We start from the raw sequence: 22,048 nt of genomic DNA, 5'->3' as shown, positions 1-22,048 counted from the left end.
ACCTGTGTTTTGTGAATTCCTTGTTGGGTGCTTTTACAGAACTTGTACTGGTAATAAGGTATCTGTGGAGCGCTTTATGGCCAGAACTGCTGGCATTGCCTCTGTGCTTGTCCTGTCTATGAAGTTTATTTTAGTGAGTAGATTAATCTGCCTGAGCACCGGGATAAAAAACGACCTCACAATTTGTACCTAGTGGCCTCCTCTACCTCCATTTCTTGATGTATCCTGCAGATGGTGGTTAAGGTTTATGCCATTAAGGATTGGGATCCTCCCTTCCCAGTTATGACACACTTCCATGGTGATTAGTTCCTCTCTGCCATCAAGTGTCTGTGTCTCAAGTTTGCAAGGCAACTACCTGGTCTTCTGCAGACAATTGTGGTTTCTTGTCTCCCCTGTAGGGGTGTTTTTTTTTTATTTTTTTTTCTTCAGGTGGTTGCCTGTTGGATCTTGTTGGTTTCCCACCCCTCATTATTAAAGTGGGAGTCCCGCAAAAAAATTTTTTCCCTAAAAGTCAGCAGCTACAAATACTGCAGCTGCTGACTTTGAAAATAAGGACACTCACCTGTCCCAGGGTCCAGTGATGCTGGCACCCGAGACCGAACCATCCCACAGTCCTTGGATGATACCGCCGCCATCTTTGGTATGGGAATCAGGAAATTAAGCCTTGTGGCTTCACTTCCCGGTACCCTACTGTGCATGCGCGAGTCACGCAGTGCAATCCGAATGGTCTCTGCTGTCTCTGGGATCTGTGTGTGTCCCAGCAAACAGCACTGGGGGACAGGAAGAAGCATAGACTCCCGTGGGAGTCTATGCCCAGAAGTGGGTGCAAATACATGTCTTAGACAGATATATGCACCCCCCCTCCCCCCCCTGAAAGGTGCCAAATGTGACACGAAAAGCGGAGGTTGCATTTTTGTGTGAACCTCCCGCTTTAAGGCATTGCTTTGGGACATCCCTATGGGCAAGAATAATGAGAAGCTGTTCCTGTCAATGAACGTAAGAAGAAGAAAAAAGGGGGGGGGGGGGCTATTTGTTACTTACTGTAATATCCCTTTCTTTGCGTTCATTGATGGACACAATTTGGTCCTTTTTCTTGTGCTGTTTTGTGACTCTCTTGCCTACAGCCAAGAGGAGGGTTTCTACCAGCTAGGAATGCCCATTAATGGCACTGTTTTTTTTTTTTTTTTTTTTCTGCCTAGTGTCTTACTTCTGTAGGTGGTGCTATAAACCTATGGCCAAGAATGAACCAATCCATCAATATGCTCGGAGAAAAGAATTTTATGGTGCATAACAAAAAATCCTGTTTTTAATATTTAGACGCAACGGTATTGCTGAAATGTAAAATAAAAACTTTAAGGGCTGAGGTAACGAAATATACTCAGTTCTGAGTTCCTAGCCAAAGCACATGATTTCTATATGCTCTCCTACAGTAATTCAAGACGTTAAAATGGAAGGGCTTTATACAATAGCCACACAGTGCTGAACTTTAATACAGTTTTATTTTAAACTCAGAGATACAAAATGATCGATCGTTTTTAACTTTTTTTTTTTTTTTTTTTTTTTAATATTCAGCTCTGTAATAAGTACTTTTTTTTTAAGCAAAGAAATCTTTTTAAACTCTATGGCCTATATGTGGCCTTTGCACTATAAATGCTTTGTTTCTCATTGCAATACAAGAGGCTGGTATCACCCACAAGAAAATGGGGTCACAGTTTATGTCTGGCATGCTGTCGCTGGCCTCACCAACTTAAAATATGTACTGTGAAGCAAATGGTTATTTTGTCAAATTTCCCATTTACAGTTCCCATATATTTGTTTGGTAAAAAGAAAACATATATTTTATTAAAGTCCTGTCTGTAATATTTTAATAGTGAAGTGAAGCCACCAAAACGCAATGATACCACATCCCAAATATTTAATATTAAGTATAGAACATGGGAAGAGGTAACCAACCTCACGGGACTTTTAACGGTATCAAAAAATACAAATAAATACAAAAAGTCACATAGTAATTACTCAGAATGAGCTTTAAATAAAAAAATCTTAGCAAAATTTGTTGTCTGTTTATAATAAATTTCTAAAACACCGCTAGCACAGATACAATTCCATACAGTACATGGAGATTTTGGAGAATCTTTTTCGAACTCAGTCAGTGTGATATGATGCCCAACATGTTTCACTCATAAATGAGTTTATTCAAGAGCTTTAAATATCATTGACAAGTATGAATACTGTATGAATAAACACATAAAGAGAATTGTTAAACATAAAGTACATATACAATATTATAATCATGGTCTCAGAGAGTAACCAAAAATAGGTATAATTACTACACAAAACACCAACAAATGTGTGTGTGTGTATGTATGTATGTATGTATGTATATATATATATATATATATATATATATCTCAATTAGGACATCTAGGTCGTTCAGGATCAAAAGGGCTGAAAAATTCTCTGTCTGTAATAAACACTGCAACTTGCACATGTGATTTAATAAACGCTTTCATGCTTGCTTTCATAAGTAAGCTAAAATTCAATATTTTCCAGGTTCTTCATGGCATTAATTGACTAATAATTCCATTTTCTTGGTAATCAGAGATGTATAATATACTGTATAGAAGCATCCATCATATTTCATAGGCTAATGTTTTCATTAACTTGTATAGTAATTTAATGAATGTATTTTGCCACAGGGAGGTTACTTTGGCCAAATAAGAAACACAAAGAAGTCTTCTCAAAGGTTAAAAGATGCTTTACTGGACCATGACTTGGCTCTTCCTTTGTGTCTTCTGATGGCCCAACAGAGAAACGGTGTGATATTTCAGGAAGGAGGAGAAAAGCATTTGAAGCTGGTTGGAAAGTTGTATGATCAGGTGAGTAGAATAGAATTGTCAGGCTGTTTCAATTCTGGTCAACACTGATTAACCACTTGCCAACCTTGCTGAAGCAAAATGACTACTACAGCGAGGCCGGCCAGTTCTGAGAGGGCGTCGTATGATTCCTGTGGACACAGCTGATTACAGGTTGGGCTAAAAAGCTAATCCGCAGCTCTTTACCATTTGATCAACTGTGTCCGATCACAATTGATCATGACGTAAACACATTTGCTGGTTATCGGCATTCCTTTTCTCATGCTGTCACAGCGCGAGGAGAGAGCCGTTAATTGGCCAGTGTGAAAAGGGACATCTGCACTGATCATCAGTGCAGCCTATTGGTGCACATCAGTAAAGGGGAAAAAAAGTAGTAATTTTATAGCAGAAACTAAGAAAAACTTTTTTTTTTTTTCCTAAATCTTTGGTCTTTTCTCCTCCTCCTTCCTCCTTCCTCCTCCTTCTTCCTCCTTCTTCCTCCTTCCTCCTTCCTCCTTCCTCCTTCTTCCTTCTTCCTCCTTCTTCCTTCTTCCTCCTTCTTCCTCCTTCTTCCTCCTTCCTCCTCCTTCCTCCTCCTTCCTCCTCCTTCCTCCTCCTCCTCTTCCTCCTACCTCCTCCTTCCTCCTCCTTCTCCTCCTCCTTCTTCTTCCTCCTCCTTCCTCCTTCCTCCTCCTTCCTCCTTCCTCCTCCCTCCTCCTCCCTCCTCCTCCCTCCCTCTTCCTCTTCCTCCTCTTCTTCCTCTTCCTCTTCCTCTTCCTCTTCCTCTTCCTCCTCTTCCTCCTCTTCCTCCTCTTCCTCCTCTTCCTCCTCTTCCTCTTCTTCCTCTTCTTCCTCTTCCTCTTCTTCTTCTTCCTCTTCTTCCTCTTCCTCTTCCTCCTTCCTCCTTCCTCCTTCCTCCTTCCTCCTTCCTCCTTCCTCTTCCTCTTCCTCCTTCCTCTTCCTCCTTCCTCTTCCTCCTTCCTCTTCCTCTTCCTCTTCCTCTTCCTCCTTCCTCTTCCTCCTTCCTCTTCCTCTTCCTCTTCTTCTTCTTCCTTTTCTTCCTCTTCTTCTTCTTCCTTTTCTTCCTCTTCTTCTTCTTCCTCTTCCTCCTTTTTTTTTGTTTTTTTACAAAAAAATAACCAAGTGGTGTTTTAAGACCACCAAAAGGAAGCTCTATTTGTGTGAAAAATATGGATACAGCGCTACATGATGTGCAATTGTCATTCAAAGTGCAACAACACTGAAAGCTTAAAATTGGCCTCTGCAGGAAGGGGTTAAAAGTGCCCAGTAGGCAAGTGGTTAAAAGCAAAGTCTACCTGTTTCTGTTTCGTGTTACACCTATCTATATATAGTGTGTAACATGAAACATGTTCACGGGCTGCAGCTCCCCTTTTACTGAATAACCCTCCCTCTGGTTTCTATCAGAATTTGGTTTTGTAACAGCTGCTGCGCGGCTTCACATGCACAGCTGTGCCATTCATTAACGAAAATACAAGTCTCATCTGCCTCCGCAGCAGGACTCTTAATTCTCTATGGAGCACAGGTGCTTCTTCCAACCTCATAGCGGGAGGTCCGTATATCACTGTAACTATGGGACAGAAGGATTAGTCTGCAGGAACATTGCACTTTCAGGGCCAGTTCATACTATAGAAACGCAGTCCGGATGCGTTCCAGATGCTTTTCTGCATGCACGTTTTTGATGCAGTTCGTGCGTTTTCCCTTTTTTTATTTTTTTTATTTAAATGAACTTTAATAAGCAAATATTTGTTCCAGTGCTTTTAGGCGTGCGCCAGTGCATTTTTGATGCTTTTTACAGCGTTCCAGTGCAGGAAAAATGCAGCATGTTCTATTTTATTTTTATTTTTCTGGAACTGCAAGCACTGGTGTGAACTATGCAGTTGAAAACTAATATAACCTACTTTCTATGCGTTTTTGATGCAGAAAAAAAAATGGACTGGGCTGCATGTGGTGTGAACTTTCCCTCAATCTACTAATTGTAATTGCTAATGTTTTGCAGACTCTAAGAAAAAAATATCAATGCTCATTTTTTTTCTTTTTCTTCTTATTGTTTAATATGAATGCATTTAGTATTTCTTTTGAAAAAGGCGAACTTTGAGCAGGCTGCAGTTATTGATGCAAACATATTAATTTACAGCTAAGCTAAGATGCGCCATAACGTTCATAGTTGGCCCTGCTGTGTGCATACCTTTTAACTTGTCTTTTTGTGGGTAGGGAAGTGTATCTTGTTGTGACACGCTACACATACTGTAGCAGATGACTTTTAATATTAGGACGCTTGCATGTCCAGGAGTCCAGAAATGTCGGCACCGCAGCTGATGTTTCCATCAGCTGACGGGTACTGCCGCCATTGCCATGGGTCCCTACTGCGCATATGTGAAGCGCACTATGCTCTCACTGGCCCAGCGCCGGGGGAAGGAGGAGGGTGCCGTACTTCTGGGGACACGGTACCTGTCAAAAATGGGTACATGCTCCCTCCCAAAAAGTGCCAAATGTGGCACTGGAGGGGGGCGGGGAGACAGATGAACAGAAGTTCTGTTTTTAAAGTGATTGCAAAACTGTTTTATTTTTTTTATATATTTTTTTTTTTTATAACATGACACATTTTACCTGCTCTGTACAATGGGTTTTTAAATAGCACTGCTGATTCTCCTCTAATTGGGTCACCCACTGGCACTCCTGGCTCCTCCTCTACTCTGTATGCCACCACGTGAAGCTGTTACCTATTGTGGCACGCCTGTGGACTTTTCCTGGTCACTACGTTTGACAGCCGCAAGAGCCAATGGCTCCTGCTGTTGCCTCTCTGTCAGGTGAGGAGAGAGACGGCCGCTGCTCTCAGGCAAAGAGCTGGATTGAGAATGGGCTTGGGAAAGTGTAAGGTGAGCTAGAGGGGAGTTGAAACCTTAATGTATAGAATGCATTAAGGTGTTAAAAAAAAAAAAACCCTACCTTTTACAGCCGCTTGAATTATTTTGGGAAGCTCACATATGTACTGTACCTGATTTTTTAATTTTTTTTCTCTAAAGGTTGTTGCTTTTAAATTCAACATATTATGCTGTTTCCCACTGATTAAGGCAAACCATTTGATTGCTTCATGTGCTTTATTCTTTTTTTTTTTTTTTTTTTTTATGTTTTTCCCTAAATGATATTCGTTGCCATTACTGGTGGTTGATTTTAGGTTTGTGTTGAATCATCTCTTCTCTTTTAGTGTCATGATACTTTGGTACAGTTTGGTGGATTTTTGGCATCTAATCTCAGTACAGAGGATTACATAAAACGAGTTCCATCGATAGATGTCTTGTGCAATGAATTTCACACCCCACATGATGCTGCATTTTTCCTGTCTCGACCTATGTATGCTCATCACATCTCTGTAAGTATACCCTACCTAGCCTTGTAGAGCAAAGACCTAACTTTCTTTTAATTTATTTTTTCCTGCATTTTAAATTTTATAGTGCTTGTCTTGTTCTTGATACTCTACAAGTAATTTTGAAACTAATTTAGATTAAGCAGAAATTATAGTGCTTTGGATGCAATTGTATTTTAGTTTATCAAACAATATTATGAAATGGTTTTGTTTCATCTGTTGTAATGTGTACGCATAATATCTTTATTTCATTGATGTATGCTTACTTCCTCAGTCAAAATATGATGAGTTAAAGAAGACGGAGAAGGGAAACAAGCAGCAACATAAAGTACACAAATATATTACGTCATGCGAGGTTGTGATGGCTCCTGTTCATGAAGCTGTCATTTCTTTACACCCTACTAAAGTGTGGGATGATATCAGCCCTCAGTTTTATGCCACTTTCTGGTCTCTGACGATGTATGACCTGGCTGTTCCATCCTCCAGCTACAACAGAGAAATCAATAAATTGAAAATACAAATGAAAGCCATTGATGACAATCTTGAAATGGTAAGTTGAAATCTTCGATTCCTGATAGAGATATATATAGAGATATATATATATATATATATATATATATATATATATATAGAGATGTATATAGAGATATATATATATATATATATATATATATATATATAGATATATATATAGATATATATATAGATATATATATATAGATATATATATAGATATATATATAGATATATATATAGATATATATATATGTATATATATATATATATATGTGGATGGATGGATGGATGGATGGATGGATAGATAGATAGATACATATAGATAGATAGATACACATATAGATAGATACATATATACATATAGATAGATACAGATAGATACATATATACATATAGATAGATACAGATAGATACATATATACATATAGATAGATACAGATAGATACATATATACATATAGATAGATACAGATAGATACATATATACATATAGATAGATACATATATACATATAGATAGATATTAGTGTGTAATCACATTTTATGAACCGAGAAACTCCTAACTTTGATATGATATGGCTGTCTTAGATAAATGGGCTGTAAATTGGTTCATTCCTAAAGTGTTACTAAACCCAGGACCCTGCATTCACTATATCTGGTCTCTCACAGTACACAGAACATGAAAATGCAATTATGTTATTAAATATAAACTGCTAAATGCCTTTTTCTCATCAGTAATCTTGTGACTTCTATCCGTTCCTGATTAGGCTTGTAGGAGGAGTTTTCATGCTGCATTAAGCTGTCTTATCAGGATGCAGGACCCCTGACTCTATGTCTGGACAGTGCTAATCACATGCACTCTCCCAAGAAAAAAAAAAAAAACACTTCTAGTAATACACACCAAACTGAGCATGTGCAGCCTGACTCCAAAGACTCTGTCTTATCGGGACATGTTCTGGAGTCAGTAGAAAAGGAGGAGAATCTGTGCATACAAGATCAAACAGCCTTTTCACACAATGCAGAGTATTATCCAGAGTATAACGAGCATGCTTTACTGCATATGCAGACTTATTTTACTTTTATGGGTTTAGTAACACTTTAACGTGCTGTCTTAAAGTATATTTGAAGCTCACGTATATTGTATTTTAGCACCACAAACACTAATGAATTTTTAATATGCAAAGCAAGCACCCTCATCCTTCCATGTCTCCATGCTTTATTTTGCTAAGAAATCTCTTTGAAAAACGCCCCCTATCATCATTTCTGCCCGTGGCCATCTTGAGTAAGAGCAGATAATTCATGCAGCATTTACTTGGAATCCACTTGCCCTTGGCTCAAGCATGCAGGCAGGAGGGTGTCCTTGGCTGAGAAAATCCCTCCTTTCCTTCTGAAGACTCCTGTGATGGATGACATCTGGGATGACATAATTTGCCTAGGCCTGGAAACCAGGAAGTAACAAAAGGAAATGCAAAAAAAAAAAGTTGAAAACAAATATGATAACCGGTTTCCCCGAAAATAAGACCTAGGGTGATTGTCGGTGATGGTTGCAATATAAGCCCTACCCTGTTTTCCCAAAAATAAGCCCTACCTTGAAAATAAGACCTACATGGACTTTAACTAAGGCTTATTTGGGAGGAGGGCTTATATTGCAGCCATCACCGACAATCACGCTCGGTCTTATTTTCGGGGAAACAGGTTATATACTTTCCCATCTGTTTACTAATGCTAGCGGAATAAGCATTAAAAATAGTCCATATTGATTGAGAGAGTGAAGTTCCACTTTAAACTCAAGAACAAAAATGTATTATTATATTGTAGTTTACCTTTATTTAGCTGTGGTATTAGTAGTACATTATTTTAAGTAAAATAAACCAATTGTGATAGAAATTCAGTATCCTTATTTTTATGAAGAAAAGGGGATACTGAGCCTTTATGTAAAGAATGGATGTAAAGAGTTTTTTTTTTTTTTGTTATCGTATAACCAACCTAATGAGTATAGTTGCTATTAAAAAAAAAAGAAAAAAAAAAAGAAGAAAATAAGCATTTACGCTTTCTTTGGGTGATATAAGAACAATTAGAGTGTTGTCCGTGATATTATTTATTTTTTATTTGCACCAACAACCAAATTTTCAAGACCAGTTTTCGGGATTTGTCCAAGCAGCACTAATAGAGTTTTTAGCAGAATGTTAAGTGGGACAATCTGCAAACTAACTTGGCAATGGTAACGTTCCTGTAACACTAATGCACTTTCTCTGTAATACATCTTTGAGTGGGCCTGTTATTGATGTCAATAAGCGCATCACCCTATAGCTTCTGCATTTGTAATGAACAAGAGCCCAACATAAGCAGTGTGCAAATTAACCTCATTGACTTTGACGTGTTGAAGCCTCGATTTTCAGTTAATGCCTTTTATCCAAAAATCTGTGATGTAGCCTCCAAATAAAAAGAAGAAGGAAAAGGAAAGATGCACTGCTTTGCAAGATAAGCTTGTGGAGGAAGAGAAGAAGCAGTCAGAACACGTAAGCAGAGTTCTTCAAAGGATGAAACTGGAAAAAGACACCTGGCTCTTGGCCCGTAAGTGTACACAAAGCCCCCGGCAGTATGCCAGGGTCCATTGTCTCTTTAAATGTGCTTGTAGTGTAAAATTGCATTTACTTTACAGTGATTTATTTCTGTACCTTTTCAGAAAAGTACACTGCATCAGCAAGTGCTCAGAGTAGCAATGCAATATGCGACTAAAGGTTTAAAGTTTCATGAAGTCTAAATAGAACTGAGCGTTCTTTAACTTTATGTTCTAGCTTTCTATCTAAAAAGATTTACTGAAATAATAGTTGCTGTTAAACTGCTGATAAACCACCTAAAAAGTGCTGGCTTCATAGATGCATAGAGCAAAATAGATTGTACTGAATTGAAAATGTTTGCCTGAAAGGGGAAACGTTTTGTAAATGGCAACAATTTAAGCCTTATTGCTTGAATACAATCTATTGAAAGAAACTAACAGTGCATATATGACTGCAGCTGAAACAATTATTTAACTGTTATATAATAAGTCCACACTACCCTGCTTGTCATCCATTAATCTCCCAACTAAGCATTTCGGCACCACCCATGCTGCGTTACGGTGCTTTGACAGGGAGTGTGTGTAAAACTCTTAATTTTTTTCTGAAGAGTTGAACATTTGGTTCTAAAGTTTATTAGTTTTGGTAAAAAAAAGAAATAAAATTAACATGCTATACTTAACTGCTTTGTGCAGTAGTATACCACAGAGTGGCCCCTTACGTTCTACTCTGGGGTCTCCCACTGTTGTGTCTGCTTCTGATTGTGCCCCCATAGCAAGCTGTGCGCTATTGGGGCACACATGCATGCGTGATCCTGAAGCTGGGCTGTGTGCTTCCATAGATGCACAGCATAGCTTGGCCCCTGCCCCCTAGTCTTAGTTCACAGGATTTGATTGACAACAGCAGGAGCCAATGGCTGCCACTACTGACTTTGTCCTGGGAAAGTAGAGAGCCACTGCAGATGGGCACAGCGCTGGATTAAGTAAGGAATAGTGTGTGTACAGACGTTTTGCTATGCGTATGTGACTGACAGTCCCATTCCTAGGGTGGTTGGGCCTACGGCTTCTCTTCCCGTCCAGGCCCGTCTCTCCTGCCAGTCTGGCCCCTCCTCCCTTTTGGCAGTACGGACCACTTTCTATGCCTCACCTCTGCGGGTTGTGGTAGTGGTGAGTCCTGTTGGGTGCTCCCCCTTTCTTCTGTGGCCCTTTTAGGGGCGGTTTGGTGTTGCCCTTCCCGGACGGGCTTCCCTTGGTGGCACGTCAACTTTTGGGTGGATTTAGCATTGGGGTTTAGGCCCATGACTCCCTTTTCATACCCTCGTGGAAGCAGTGGAGTCCTCGGAGTGCCCTGTCCCATTGGATTTACAGTTGGTGGTCCTCGAGGCCTTTGTCTCCCAGGTGGAGGTGGCATTTGGATGCAAGGCTCTCTCCCCTTCCTCTTCAGATGTATCTCAGCCTGAATCATGCTATGCTACTGCTGTGGCCCCAGGTTTTCCTGCATGCCCAGATGACACGATTTTCAATCCCTCTGGCAAGGGTGAGCCCTCCGCCTCTGTTGCCTCACAAGAAAAGGTGCTGGTAACTCCACGTATTATCTCTGTGTGAGAAACGCTAACAATGGAGGATTCCTCAAGGGTTGCAGAGGAAGTGGTATGGTGGTATGCGCAAGCCTACTCGTTCTGATTAAGATTTTAACTTACCATTAATATTTTTGTTTAAAAGGACCGGGAACACTTGAAGCGTCCCTTTGTGGTCCCAAAACTCTTTTCGGTACATGACTGGTTTAAAGAGGAATTGAACCCTGATGGGTTTTACGTCCTCTTTGTTTCCCTGCAAAGGTAAAGCATTATGTGTCGCTTACCTGAAACCGAAGCCTGCGATGTCCTCTATATCCTTGCCTCCACGAAGAGTCCATATTTCACCCTCTTCCTTCCGGTATCGTGGCTCTGGCACTGTGATTGGACAGAGCCGCAATGATGTGCACCGGAGCCATCAGTCATGGCACGATCACTGTTTCTAAAGGTTTCTACGGTGCGCCTGCGTCATCTACGGCGCATGTGCCGTAGACATCGGTGCCCGTCTCTTTTTTGCAAATATCGACTAAATCGTGATAGTTTAGGAGATATTTTGAACACCTACAGGTAAGCCTTAATCTAGGCTTACCTGTAGGTAAAAGTGTGTGTAAAGGGTTTACAACCACTTTAAAGGAGCCTCTGTCTCCGTTACAGAGATATTCTCCCTCTTTGTCCTGTTTACCATTATCATTACTCATCAGATAAGTAATAGAAGGGAAACCTTCCTATGGGGACACTAGTTCTGGTGACCCGGGGGTCCCCAAGGAATTCCTTGTTAATTTTCAGGGATTTCCTCGCTTCCTTTTTTGACTGAGATGGTAAGGGAAATTTCTGCAATGGGTCACAGTTGTGAAAAATAATCTGACGGGTTATAACCCTGGCTTCCTCTATCCAACATGGGCATGGTACCTTTTATCAGAACCACAGCACCAACATACATCTGTTTCTGGGTACCATGCGCGCAGCCTGACGGGGGTGAAATACCAATTCGTCAATACATTTTATATGATGTTTCTTGAGTAGTAGAGCTCATAGAGCATTTATGTGCGACAATACAGGCGTTAAGCCATTGTTCGTCTGTAAAGTTCTTTCTAAGGGCTGTTTCCCACTCTTTCTTATGTCTACATGGTGTCCCGCCTTTATTGGATTGTAATCAATTATACATCAGGGAGTTTGCTTTTCCAATTGGGGTACCTGTAATGCATAGTTGTTCAAACCAAGTTGTCTCTTGTACAAAATGTTGCCTTTTGGCAGTGCGAAGGATATAATCATGTAACTGTCTACTCCAATAGGTGAAATGCTTTGCTTGCAATTCAGACTCCAATCGGTCAAAAGTTTTGAGCTTGCAGTTTTCCACACAGTGAGAAACAGTCATGGGAGTCAAATTTGCTTGGTGATGGAATGACATGGTGGTGTGGCCCTGCGCATACTCTACGTAGTGGCATCAGTGGACAGGGGGTGGAGGCTATATTGTAGTGTTGCGTAACTGTTTGGAAGACTCTTGATGTCGGTCCAATTGTGGTATGTAGTGTTAGGTTGGTAGCGTGTGCTCTCTTTAGAAGCCCATGGCAAAAACCTCAGGGGCGTCTTAGTCTGTAGGCCTTCTGCTCCCACCCAGTCTTTAGAGGAGGCGTGGCAATTCCAGGTTGAGTGAGAACAGATAGAAGATTGTCCACGTAGGCGGCTAATTTACAGTGTGTAGACCCTAATGACAAGCCCTTGACCGCCAGGTTCCTGTTTATGGTGCGTATGCATGGTTCTAACGGTAGTATAAATAAAATCGGGGACAGGGGGCAGCCCTGTCTGGTGCCGTTATGTATCTGCACTGCACTGAGAGTGTCCCATTAATCTTCAGTCTAGCAGTCGGGCTTCGGCCCAACCTGCTGGCATGCATTTCGGCGTTATACCGAAACCTAATATGCTTGCGTACCGTGAACATAAAGTCCCATGCTGCTCTATTGAAGGCCTTCTCAGCGTCCGTGGACAGGAGAAGGCCGCCTTCTGTATGTCCTCTGAGCATGTGTATAAGATAAGATTCATGGCTTTAGTGACATTATCATGAGCCTCCCTTCCCGGCATGAAACCCACTTGTTCCAGACCAATGTCTGGTAAGAGTCTGCATAATCTTGTTGCTATGATTTTGGATACAAGTTTTATGTCCAGGTTAAGCAGGGATAGTGGCCTGTAGCTATAGCAGACCCTGGGACCTTTGCCAGGTTTGGGGAGCACAGTGATGTGTGCCATAGTGAAGGAGGGTGGTAGTTCTTGAGGTGTTAAAGAATTCAGTGCGTTAAGCAGGGGCTTCGCTAATAGGGACAAGAAGGTTTTGTAATAAATGGCTGAAAAGCCATCTGGTCTTGGGCTTTTACCAGATTTCAGGGTTTTGATTTGCCTGTAGGAGTTCCACTATGTCAATGGGTTTGTCAATTTGCAACTGCATCAGAGGTGGACAGACATGGTAGGCTGCTTTGTGTCAAATATTGCTCTATAATCTGGGATCTAGATCCCTCAAGTGATGCAGGGTTTGCCCGGGTGGGAGATTGTAAAGTTTTGTGTAAAAACCATGGCATTCCAATGCTATTTGGTCTGTGGCGTGTACCAGTTTTTTTTTTTTTTTGATCTGGTTAATGTGGTGGAGCGAATGTCCCTCAGTGCCCTAGCTATAAATTTTGCTACTTCTGTTCCCGTGTTTATAAAAAAAAAAACTTATTGTAATAACAGTATCCGCTTCGCTTGTAGGCCCAGTTTAGCCTGCAACTCTTTGCGGGCCGTTAGTCGTCAGCTAAATTAATTGAACCCGATCTTTTCTGTTGGGCTTCTAGTTTCAGCACTTTATATAGCATGGCTTTCAGTTCTTTCTCTGAGGCCCTCTTTTTCTGTGAGGCTAAGCTAATCAATCTACCTCGCAGCACACATTTGTGGGCTTCCCAAACGGTGAGGGGTGATACATTGTCTGTGGTGTTCTCCCTAAAGTACGTACTTATGACCTCCGAAATTGGTTCCAAGGACAGGGGGTCAGTCAGCAAAGTCGAGTTAAGCTGCCAACTACAGGGTTTCTTAGGTATGTCCTGTAATCATAAGGTCAGTGAAATAGGCGCGTGGTCTAATATGGTCCTTGTCCCTATGTGTGCGTCCTTCGAGAGGGTTAGGTCCCACTGTGACACAAAAATGTAGTCTTGTGCGGGAGTACTTGTTATGGACCATGGAAAAGTAGTTATAGTCTGTCCTCTGTGGATGTTTCACCCATTACGAGTCCATCAATGAGTTCAACATTGTTCAGATTCTTTTAAGTTTGCGAAACGTTATAGTCCATCTGCCATTGGAGGTGTCTTGGAGGGGGCCAAGCAGAATATTGAAGTCCCTGCCAATTACTATACATCCAGAGGCAAAGCTCATCAATCAGTTTCTGACAGAAATGTGCTGTATTGGGGAAAAACACATTAGCTAAGGTGATAGGGAATTTCCCAATATTCCCCTTGAGAAGGAGGAGCCCCCGCCACCGACTGGGTCTGCCGATTGTTGAGTAAGTGTGAATCCCAAGTTCTTTCCTATCAATATGGAGTAGTGGCGTGGGATGCTTTGGTAAAATAACAGTCAGTCCATTTAAGGATGGAATTTGATCGAATGTGCATTTCCTGTAGATAAACAAAGGCAGGCTTTCCCTTCCCAAGGTGACATAACAGCTGTGTTCTCCTTTGGGGTACATTTAGACCTCTAACATTATGTGATATCACAGTTGGGCTGTTGCCCATTGAGGAATAGATCATGGTGAATGAGAGATCAGAGGTGCTATCGCGAAAAAAACCACACAAGTTGTATATTGCTTTGTTGTGAATGCCAACCTTGATCCCCTAAAGGGGTTTAAACAATCAAAACATTTCACTTAAGCTACACGGACCTTTGCCAATTATGCATTCAAATGGCAGTTCACAGAGATGGGTGACAACAGTCCTAATTAGATTGCCAGTGTGCTCTGTAAAAAGAGCTCCCAAGGAAGGTTTCCAGTTCAAGATCATGAGAGCCACCCACATACTGCAGCTGCATGCAGAAGTAATGGTCTGCAACATGAAGAAAGTTGTTATCTATGCGTCCTAAGGGTGCTGGGGTGTGGGACCCTGATGTAAATGTAGAGGTGTGGAGTTCCACCCCTGTCCAGGTGAATATCTGTCGGTACTGCATGTAAGGGGGGTTTCGGCAGTAGTCCCACAGCCCAGTCCCTGCTGGAATTGTCTGAGCTTCCATCTCCAGTCTACCTGTATAACAACCTCTTTGTGAAATAACCTGCGAAAGGGAATTAACATTTATATGGAATGCTTTGCCAGCAGGGGCCCCTGTTCAGAGTTGTGGGAGACGGGTTCTGAAATATGGTTATCTCTGTATCATTAAATGTAATATGCTCATTGCATCGCACTTTAGCCATTATTTCCTCTTATCTTAAAGTTCGGCAAGCAGGAGATTATATCCCTAGGGGGAGCTGAGTCAGCTGGACTGGCTCTCAGGGCTCTGTATGCTCTCTCAAATTCGATCTGCGTGTCTGGTGTTCCAGCAGCTCATTAAATACAAATTGTCATGCAGATGGGATTTTGCCTTGTTCCACTGATTCAGGGATGCCTCTCGCCCTAATATTCTGCCTTCTCCCCCTGTTGTCTAGATCAGTTCATCTCAATGAGATGTGTAGAGTTGGGAGTCTATGACTCTCTCCAGGTGTGTTATGGCTTTGTCCCTTCTGGAGCCGGCTTTCTCCACCCCCTCCAGCTTCTCTGACAGGGACAGTGTATCTGCATTTAGTTCCCTGATGGCGGACGAAAATGTGCTTTTTATGTCTGCCGCCATCTTCATCATAGTGGTGAGTGTGAGGGGATGATTAGGTGGACGGTTGTACCCTTGCCCCATCCTTGTATGTGGCTTGTGAGTCCTCGCTGAATTCTTCTACCCCACAAGGCTGTGCCATCTTTGTTTGGGCCTTGTGGCCTTGTGGCGGTGGGGCTGTGATTTTAAATATGTCTGGTATGCTGAGGGGGGGCAGAACAGCGTGTGCAGTTACCAGAGTTGTGGCGGTGAGTGCTCATATTTTCCTCTTTGAACTGTGCCGTTTGTGCTATAGGAGCCGAGGGTTCAGCGGAGCTCCTCTATCTTGCTGCCATCCGCTCTGCATGCCAAGCCACGTCCTCCTTGGACCTATTCCTTTGCTTACACTCTCCTAGAATGTTGACTTCTTGGTTGCTGTCACATTTGCATGCTAAGTGTCAGAGCTAGTGGCCTTGTCCTGCAAGTCATCCTTCCTGGTTCTGCACGGAGATCAGGTAGTTCTCCATTCATGCTCCCCTCCTTCCTGCCAGAGGTAGTCCTTCTTTTTTTTTTTTTCCCCCTACTTAAACAGGACATTGTACCCTTGGCACCCTAAGGAGTTTGCTGGATGTGGCCTGGGCAGTTCGTGTGTACCTGTCTGCTACGGCTTCCTTCAGGAGGTCAGTTTCCGTGTTTGTGATTGCAGACAGCTCTGCCTCCATTTCCTGTTGAATCGGGCACTACTTTGGAAGTCCCTACAGTGAAGATGAAAGCTCCCCCCCCAAAAAAAAATAGATCCTGTTTCTTTAAAGCATAGAACAGTAGTTGTACTGTGTAATTTGGCCCCTTGTATCACCTGAAATACCTGGCTGAGCCTGCCTGGTTCTGCCCACCCCCTATAAACTGACCATGGTTCATCATGTCTGCTGGGCCTTGACACCGTGGTCAGTTTGTGGCTCTGTCAGCTGCAGCTCTCCTGCGGTCCTGAGAGCGGCTCCCACTTTAAAGGTATGTATCTGTTAATAAGCACAAGAGGAAACGGGATTTCTGTTACTCACAATAAAATGCCTTTTTTCGGTGTTCGACTGACACAGCATCCACCCCTCTTTTTTTTTTTTGTTTATTTTCCTGGTACGGTTTATGACTGAGCTGCCTATAGCAGAGATGGGCTTTTTACCAGATAGGACAGCCCATAGGTGGTACTGAGTGTTTTTTTTTTTTCTGCCTAGTGTCTTAGTCCTGTAGGTGGCGCTTTAGACCCTGCGGTCAAAATTAAGATTAGTGTCCATCGAACTCAGAGAAGGATTTTGTATGGTAACTAAAATCCCCTTTTACGACTCACTTTAACTGTTAACATTAATTGGGCCACTGATAGATAAAATGTGGTGGTTTCCATGTAAACCAAACCAATCTGCCTGGTGTCGTGTATATAGTCCCTCTCTGCATTTAATGTTTTATAAGAGCTTTTACCATTGTAGTCATTATTACCATGTCGGATCCAGCAACCGACAACCTCTGTCTTCATGAAAAGCCCAGTATAATTATAAAATAGGAGTTATTTTCAGTCCTTGAAATAGCATCTCCTCTTTATTATAAATGTGTTTTAAGCAAATGCTTACTGCTACTAGAAGTGTACTAACCTTTTTAACTTTTTTGTTTTAGGATCTACTAAGAATGAAACCATCACAAAATTTTTGCAGCTTTGTATATTTCCTCGATGTATATTTTCGTCAATTGATGCTGTTTACTGTGCTCGATTTGTGGAGCTTGTACACCTGCAGAAAACCCCTAATTTTTCTACCCTCCTGTGTTATGATAGAGTAAGTATTACAGAGTTATGGCTTGCACGTACTTGTCAGTGGGGAAAAAAAGTCGGTTGGTATTTACTAGTAGAGATGTACTTGCTATATAATAATTTAACCCTGAAGTTGATTAATTTTCTTATTATGGGTTATCTCACTGAATTAAAAACTGATAAGTATAGGGCTGGCTTATATCCACTTAAAGCAAAAGGGAATACAGCTGACGCAAGGTGTGTGTTTTGTGTGTGTGTATGTATATATGTGTGGGTGTGTGTATATATATATATATATATATATATATATATATATATATATATATATATATATATATATATATATATATATATATATATATATATATATATATATATATAGGCAGGTGTGCAAAAAATGCTATATATTAAAAATGTGTTCAGAAATAGAAGTGTTAAATAGTTTTTATCGGTTAACATGATGGAAGGTAAACAAACAGAATAGAAATCCAAATCAATATTTGTTGTGACCACTCATTACCGCATCAATTCTTTTAGGTACACTTGCATAAGGAACTCGGCAGGTAGGTTGATCCAAACATCTTGAAAAACTAGTGGATGTAGGCTTCCTGAAACCCTTCGGTCTCTTCATGTAATCCCTGACAAACTTGCTAATGTTAAGATCAGGGCTTGTTCTTCTTTACTCTGAAGATGGTGCTTAATGACAGCTGCATTTTTGGGATCATTGTCCTGTTGCAGAATACATTTGGGGCCAGTCACACCCCCCTGATGGTATGGCATGATGGATATCTGCCTTTATCTCCCAGCATTTAGGACCCTGAAACCAGATCTCCAACTCCTTTTGCAGAATTGGAGCCCCAAACTTGCAAGTAACCTCCACCATGCTTCACTGTTGCCAGCAGACACTCATTATTGTACCTCTCTCCAGTAAACAAACTGCTTCTTGCTACAAGCAACTATTCAAATTTTGACTCCTCAGTCCAGAGCACCTTTTTTTCCAGATTTTGAGTCAACCGTTCAGAGCACCTGCTGCCATTCTTTCTTCACCCCAGATTCTATGTTCTTGTGCATAGTTGAGTTGCTTAGTCTTGTGTCCAATGCACAAACACAGGAACTGGGGTGCGGAAATCGGCCCCCAATTTATTCTGCAACAGGACAATAACCTCAAATATTAAGCCAATGTCATCCTTGAAGTGATGGTTTGCTCCCCCCCCCAAAAAAGAGCCCTGATCTCAACATCTCTGGGGTTACATGAAGAGAGAAGGATTTGAGGGAGCCTACATCCACAGAAGATCTGTGGTTAGTTCTCCAAGATGTTTGTAACAACTTGCCTGCCGAGTTCCTTCAAAAACTGTGCAAGTGTACCTAAAAGAACTGATGCAAGTTTTTCTTTGATTAGAAAAACAATTCCATCTGATGTGCGTCTAATTTTTACCGCAATGATATACCTAGCAGACTCATGTATTTTTGGTATAGTCCTTTAGTTCTATGCATACAAAATCACATGAAGCCAGTTTAAAGAGTCAGCGATCTAAATCAAGGAAACCTGTTTATGTCCAGGTCCAGTGAGCTCATACCTGGAGTATCAAAGCGGCATCTAGCCTTAATGTCCCACACCAAAGAGGTTCTGCTAACTTATACTACAGTATTACCTTCCCAGCTCAGAACCGAGATCTTGAGATAGCTACTCTGGTGACCTCTTCTACCGATTTTTAGAATGGCCAGGAGTTAAATCATTATAATAATGGGAATTTTATGTTGCCATTGTTTGTTTTTTCTTATGAAATAATTTTGTCATTTTTGTTGAATCCAATGAAGTTTTTACTTGTGTTAGGTAGATTATTACAATGTTTTCTTTTGCAGGTTTTTTCAGACATTATTTACACAGTGGCCAGTTGCACTGAAAACGAAGCCAGCCGCTATGGAAGATTCCTGTGCTGTATGCTGGAAACGGTTACGAAGTGGCACAGTGATCGAGCCGTATATGATAAGGTACAGAAGCTATATTGCAACAGTGTATAATTGTTGTGCCAACTACATAGGTGTGGTGTTCAGCATTCCACATAGACAGGGGTTAATTGTCTATTTGTGTTTTTGATCTTTCATGTTTTACCAGTTCTGCAGGCCCATTAATCTCCTGATTTAAGTTTAATTTGTTATCACTAAAGTAAAATTACGAATATCGGTAGAAAACGAGGCTTATCAGAATATACACAGCTATAAGAAAGAATTGAAGATGACATTTTCCCCTAAACTGGTGTGTTAAAATAATCGGTGCTTTACACAAAAAAAAGCCTAAGCCCAGGTTCACACTGATGTGTTGTGTTTTGCTGTGTGGGTGTTGGGTCCTGTGAGGGGATCAGCACACAGGAAGAATTCTTATCTTCATGCATCAAAAATGCATGAAGGTATAAAAAACCTTCAGCCTTTACAACCACTTTTAAATCGAATATTTTGGTGTGTGCTGGATTATGTGGTTAGAGCGACTTGAGCAAAACACACATTTTTAGTAGTGTTTTATATCTATCAATATATTGATCCGATCTAGAATTGTATTGGATGATGGATAAGTTTTGCATGACCGATGAGTGAGTGAGTGGTTCATGGCCCTCTTTTTAGACAACCTTCTCAGTGGGAGCAGCTGTGTTTACGGAGGGAGTAGGCCAATGGGTGCAATTTGAGCAAAGCGTATGCTTCGTCCTGGGTAATTTAGCAGTACCTGAAGGATTTTATGAAGGCTTTGATGTTCTTTCTTGATTCTTTGGAAGAATCCATATGGCAGCTATTGAGGTTGGACACTGTATCTGTTTATGAAAGGATAATTCTGTAGCTCAAGTTCTAGTCTGCAGAAATTATTTGCTTTGGCCTAGATAAGGTACAGATAAAGGTGTTGCTTTATCAGGAATAGCGCCTGTCACTGTGCTCTTGGGTGGAATCTGAGGTCACTGAATTGCCCCTGAAATTGTGCCTAAATGAGTGTACTGAGATAGGTGGTAGATGCCTTCTATGTGGTTCCATATACTCAGAATTCTGACATCCAGCAGTTCTTGGATTTGTCCATGCACCGGACTCCCATGACCGAGTCAACTCCTGAATAATGGATTCCATGTGGACACCTGATGCCAGAAAATCTTTAAAGTGACTTGGATGGTTTTAACGATTGACGCCTGCTTGACTGGGATGGGAAGGTATCCAGGGGTTATGAGGGAACAGAGGTTGCTGATCAGCATCCTTAAACTTGTGGGCGATTTGCCTCGCTCTTTAGCGATGGTGCACCTGCCTTCTGGTTCTCCCTGGCAGGGTTCATATGGACAGTGCAGCTTGATTCCCTGTTTGTTCTAAATGGGTATCCTCGCAAGGTTCAGGCTGCTTCTAAATACACTGTTTCTAGATGTATTCATCATCTCGTTTCTCAGGCTTTTGGTCTTAAGGGCAAGATTCCTCTATTCCTGATCAGGGCCAGGTCCACCTGGGGTGTCAATGCTTCCTGGGTGATTCAATATCAAACTACTGTTCAAGTTTGTAAGGACTTTACCTGGGCTTCTTGCGTCTACTAAGTTTTACCAGTTGAATGTTCAAGCCTCGTTGCATAGAAGGTCTCGTAGGTGGCTTTGTAGTATTTTTTTTTTCTTTTTCTGTTATGTTTTTGATGTTTTTTGGTTGTTGGATTGTTGCGGTGTTGCCTGCCCCTCATGTTGAGTGTTTTGGGGCATTTCTAGTAGTAGTGAATGTAAAGACATCCTGTGTGATTTATAATGATTAGGAACTTTAGAATTTTTTTTTTTTTGTTTTACCTTTTTAAAATCCTTTTGTATTGTATACAAATATACAAAATGTATTAAATACAAAACCATAGTAAAGTAGGTACATAGGGTATATAAACCTAAAAAACAAATTGGTCAGACTGGATAGTTACTTAATAGCTATATGCCAAAATACACAATTGATCTCATGGTAGGAGGTCAAATGGAGTGCATTTATTAGAAACCAGCTTATTTTTTTGATTGTTTTTTTGCCTGATAATGAAATAACAGATATCAAAAAGATGAGAAAATTAATAAATGTACAAATGTGAAAACACAGTAGGTAAGAGCTGTATGTATGTGTATGTGTAATAAATATATATATATTTATATATCTCGCATAAGAGAATGCTCTGGATATTGGCTGGGTATGCATCCCCACAGCACCGGTGTACGGTTGCTCGTGCCAAAATTTTTGAGTTGTGTGGCGTGAGTGAGATGAGAAGCATCCCTGCTGCCATAGAAACCAACAGGGCCCATGAGGATTGACCACAGATGTGGGGACGAGTTTAGCACCAAAAAAATATATTTGTATATAACACATTCATTTAAGGGGGGTATGCAATATTAAGTGAGTGTAGTTGCGTCAACATATTGTGCAAGTGCACACATGGGGGTGCAACAAACAATCATAAAAGGTATTGCACACCATTCCCAGTAGGTCAAGTGGTCTGCACAGTAGAATCTGCAAGAAGTGAGAGGGCAACAGGACATAATGTCCATCATAGTACGTACTCAAAATGGCCGTTTGGTGTAGGTATCTAAAGCGTGGAGGGC

General features: G+C 41.1%; 1 protein-coding gene across 2 annotated transcripts in view; it reads left to right on the top strand.

Moving 5' to 3' along the window:
- Nucleotides 1-22,048, top strand: part of THOC2 (THO complex subunit 2) — a 196,926-nt gene that overhangs the window by 84,252 nt on the left and 90,626 nt on the right. For both annotated transcript variants that reach the window (XR_013272430.1, XM_077478429.1), the window contains exons 21-26: nt 2,700-2,879; nt 6,082-6,246; nt 6,515-6,790; nt 9,187-9,328; nt 17,336-17,493; nt 19,332-19,460. Coding sequence is in view for 1 of the 2 variants with exons in the window: in XM_077478429.1 (XP_077334555.1) it covers nt 2,700-2,879; nt 6,082-6,246; nt 6,515-6,790; nt 9,187-9,328; nt 17,336-17,493; nt 19,332-19,460 (1,050 nt within the window). In the remaining variant the exon portion in view is untranslated. The remainder of the gene's footprint in view (nt 1-2,699; nt 2,880-6,081; nt 6,247-6,514; nt 6,791-9,186; nt 9,329-17,335; nt 17,494-19,331; nt 19,461-22,048) is intronic.

The sequence above is a fragment of the Lithobates pipiens genome, unplaced genomic scaffold (genome assembly GCF_037356315.1).
Source record: "Lithobates pipiens isolate NorthernLeopardFrog02 unplaced genomic scaffold, aLitPip1_a1.2 Scaffold_1, whole genome shotgun sequence".
In the NCBI taxonomy this organism is placed as follows: domain Eukaryota; kingdom Metazoa; phylum Chordata; class Amphibia; order Anura; family Ranidae; genus Lithobates; species Lithobates pipiens.
Note: the sequence above shows the minus strand (reverse complement) of the source record. Positions and strands in the feature narration are given on the sequence as shown.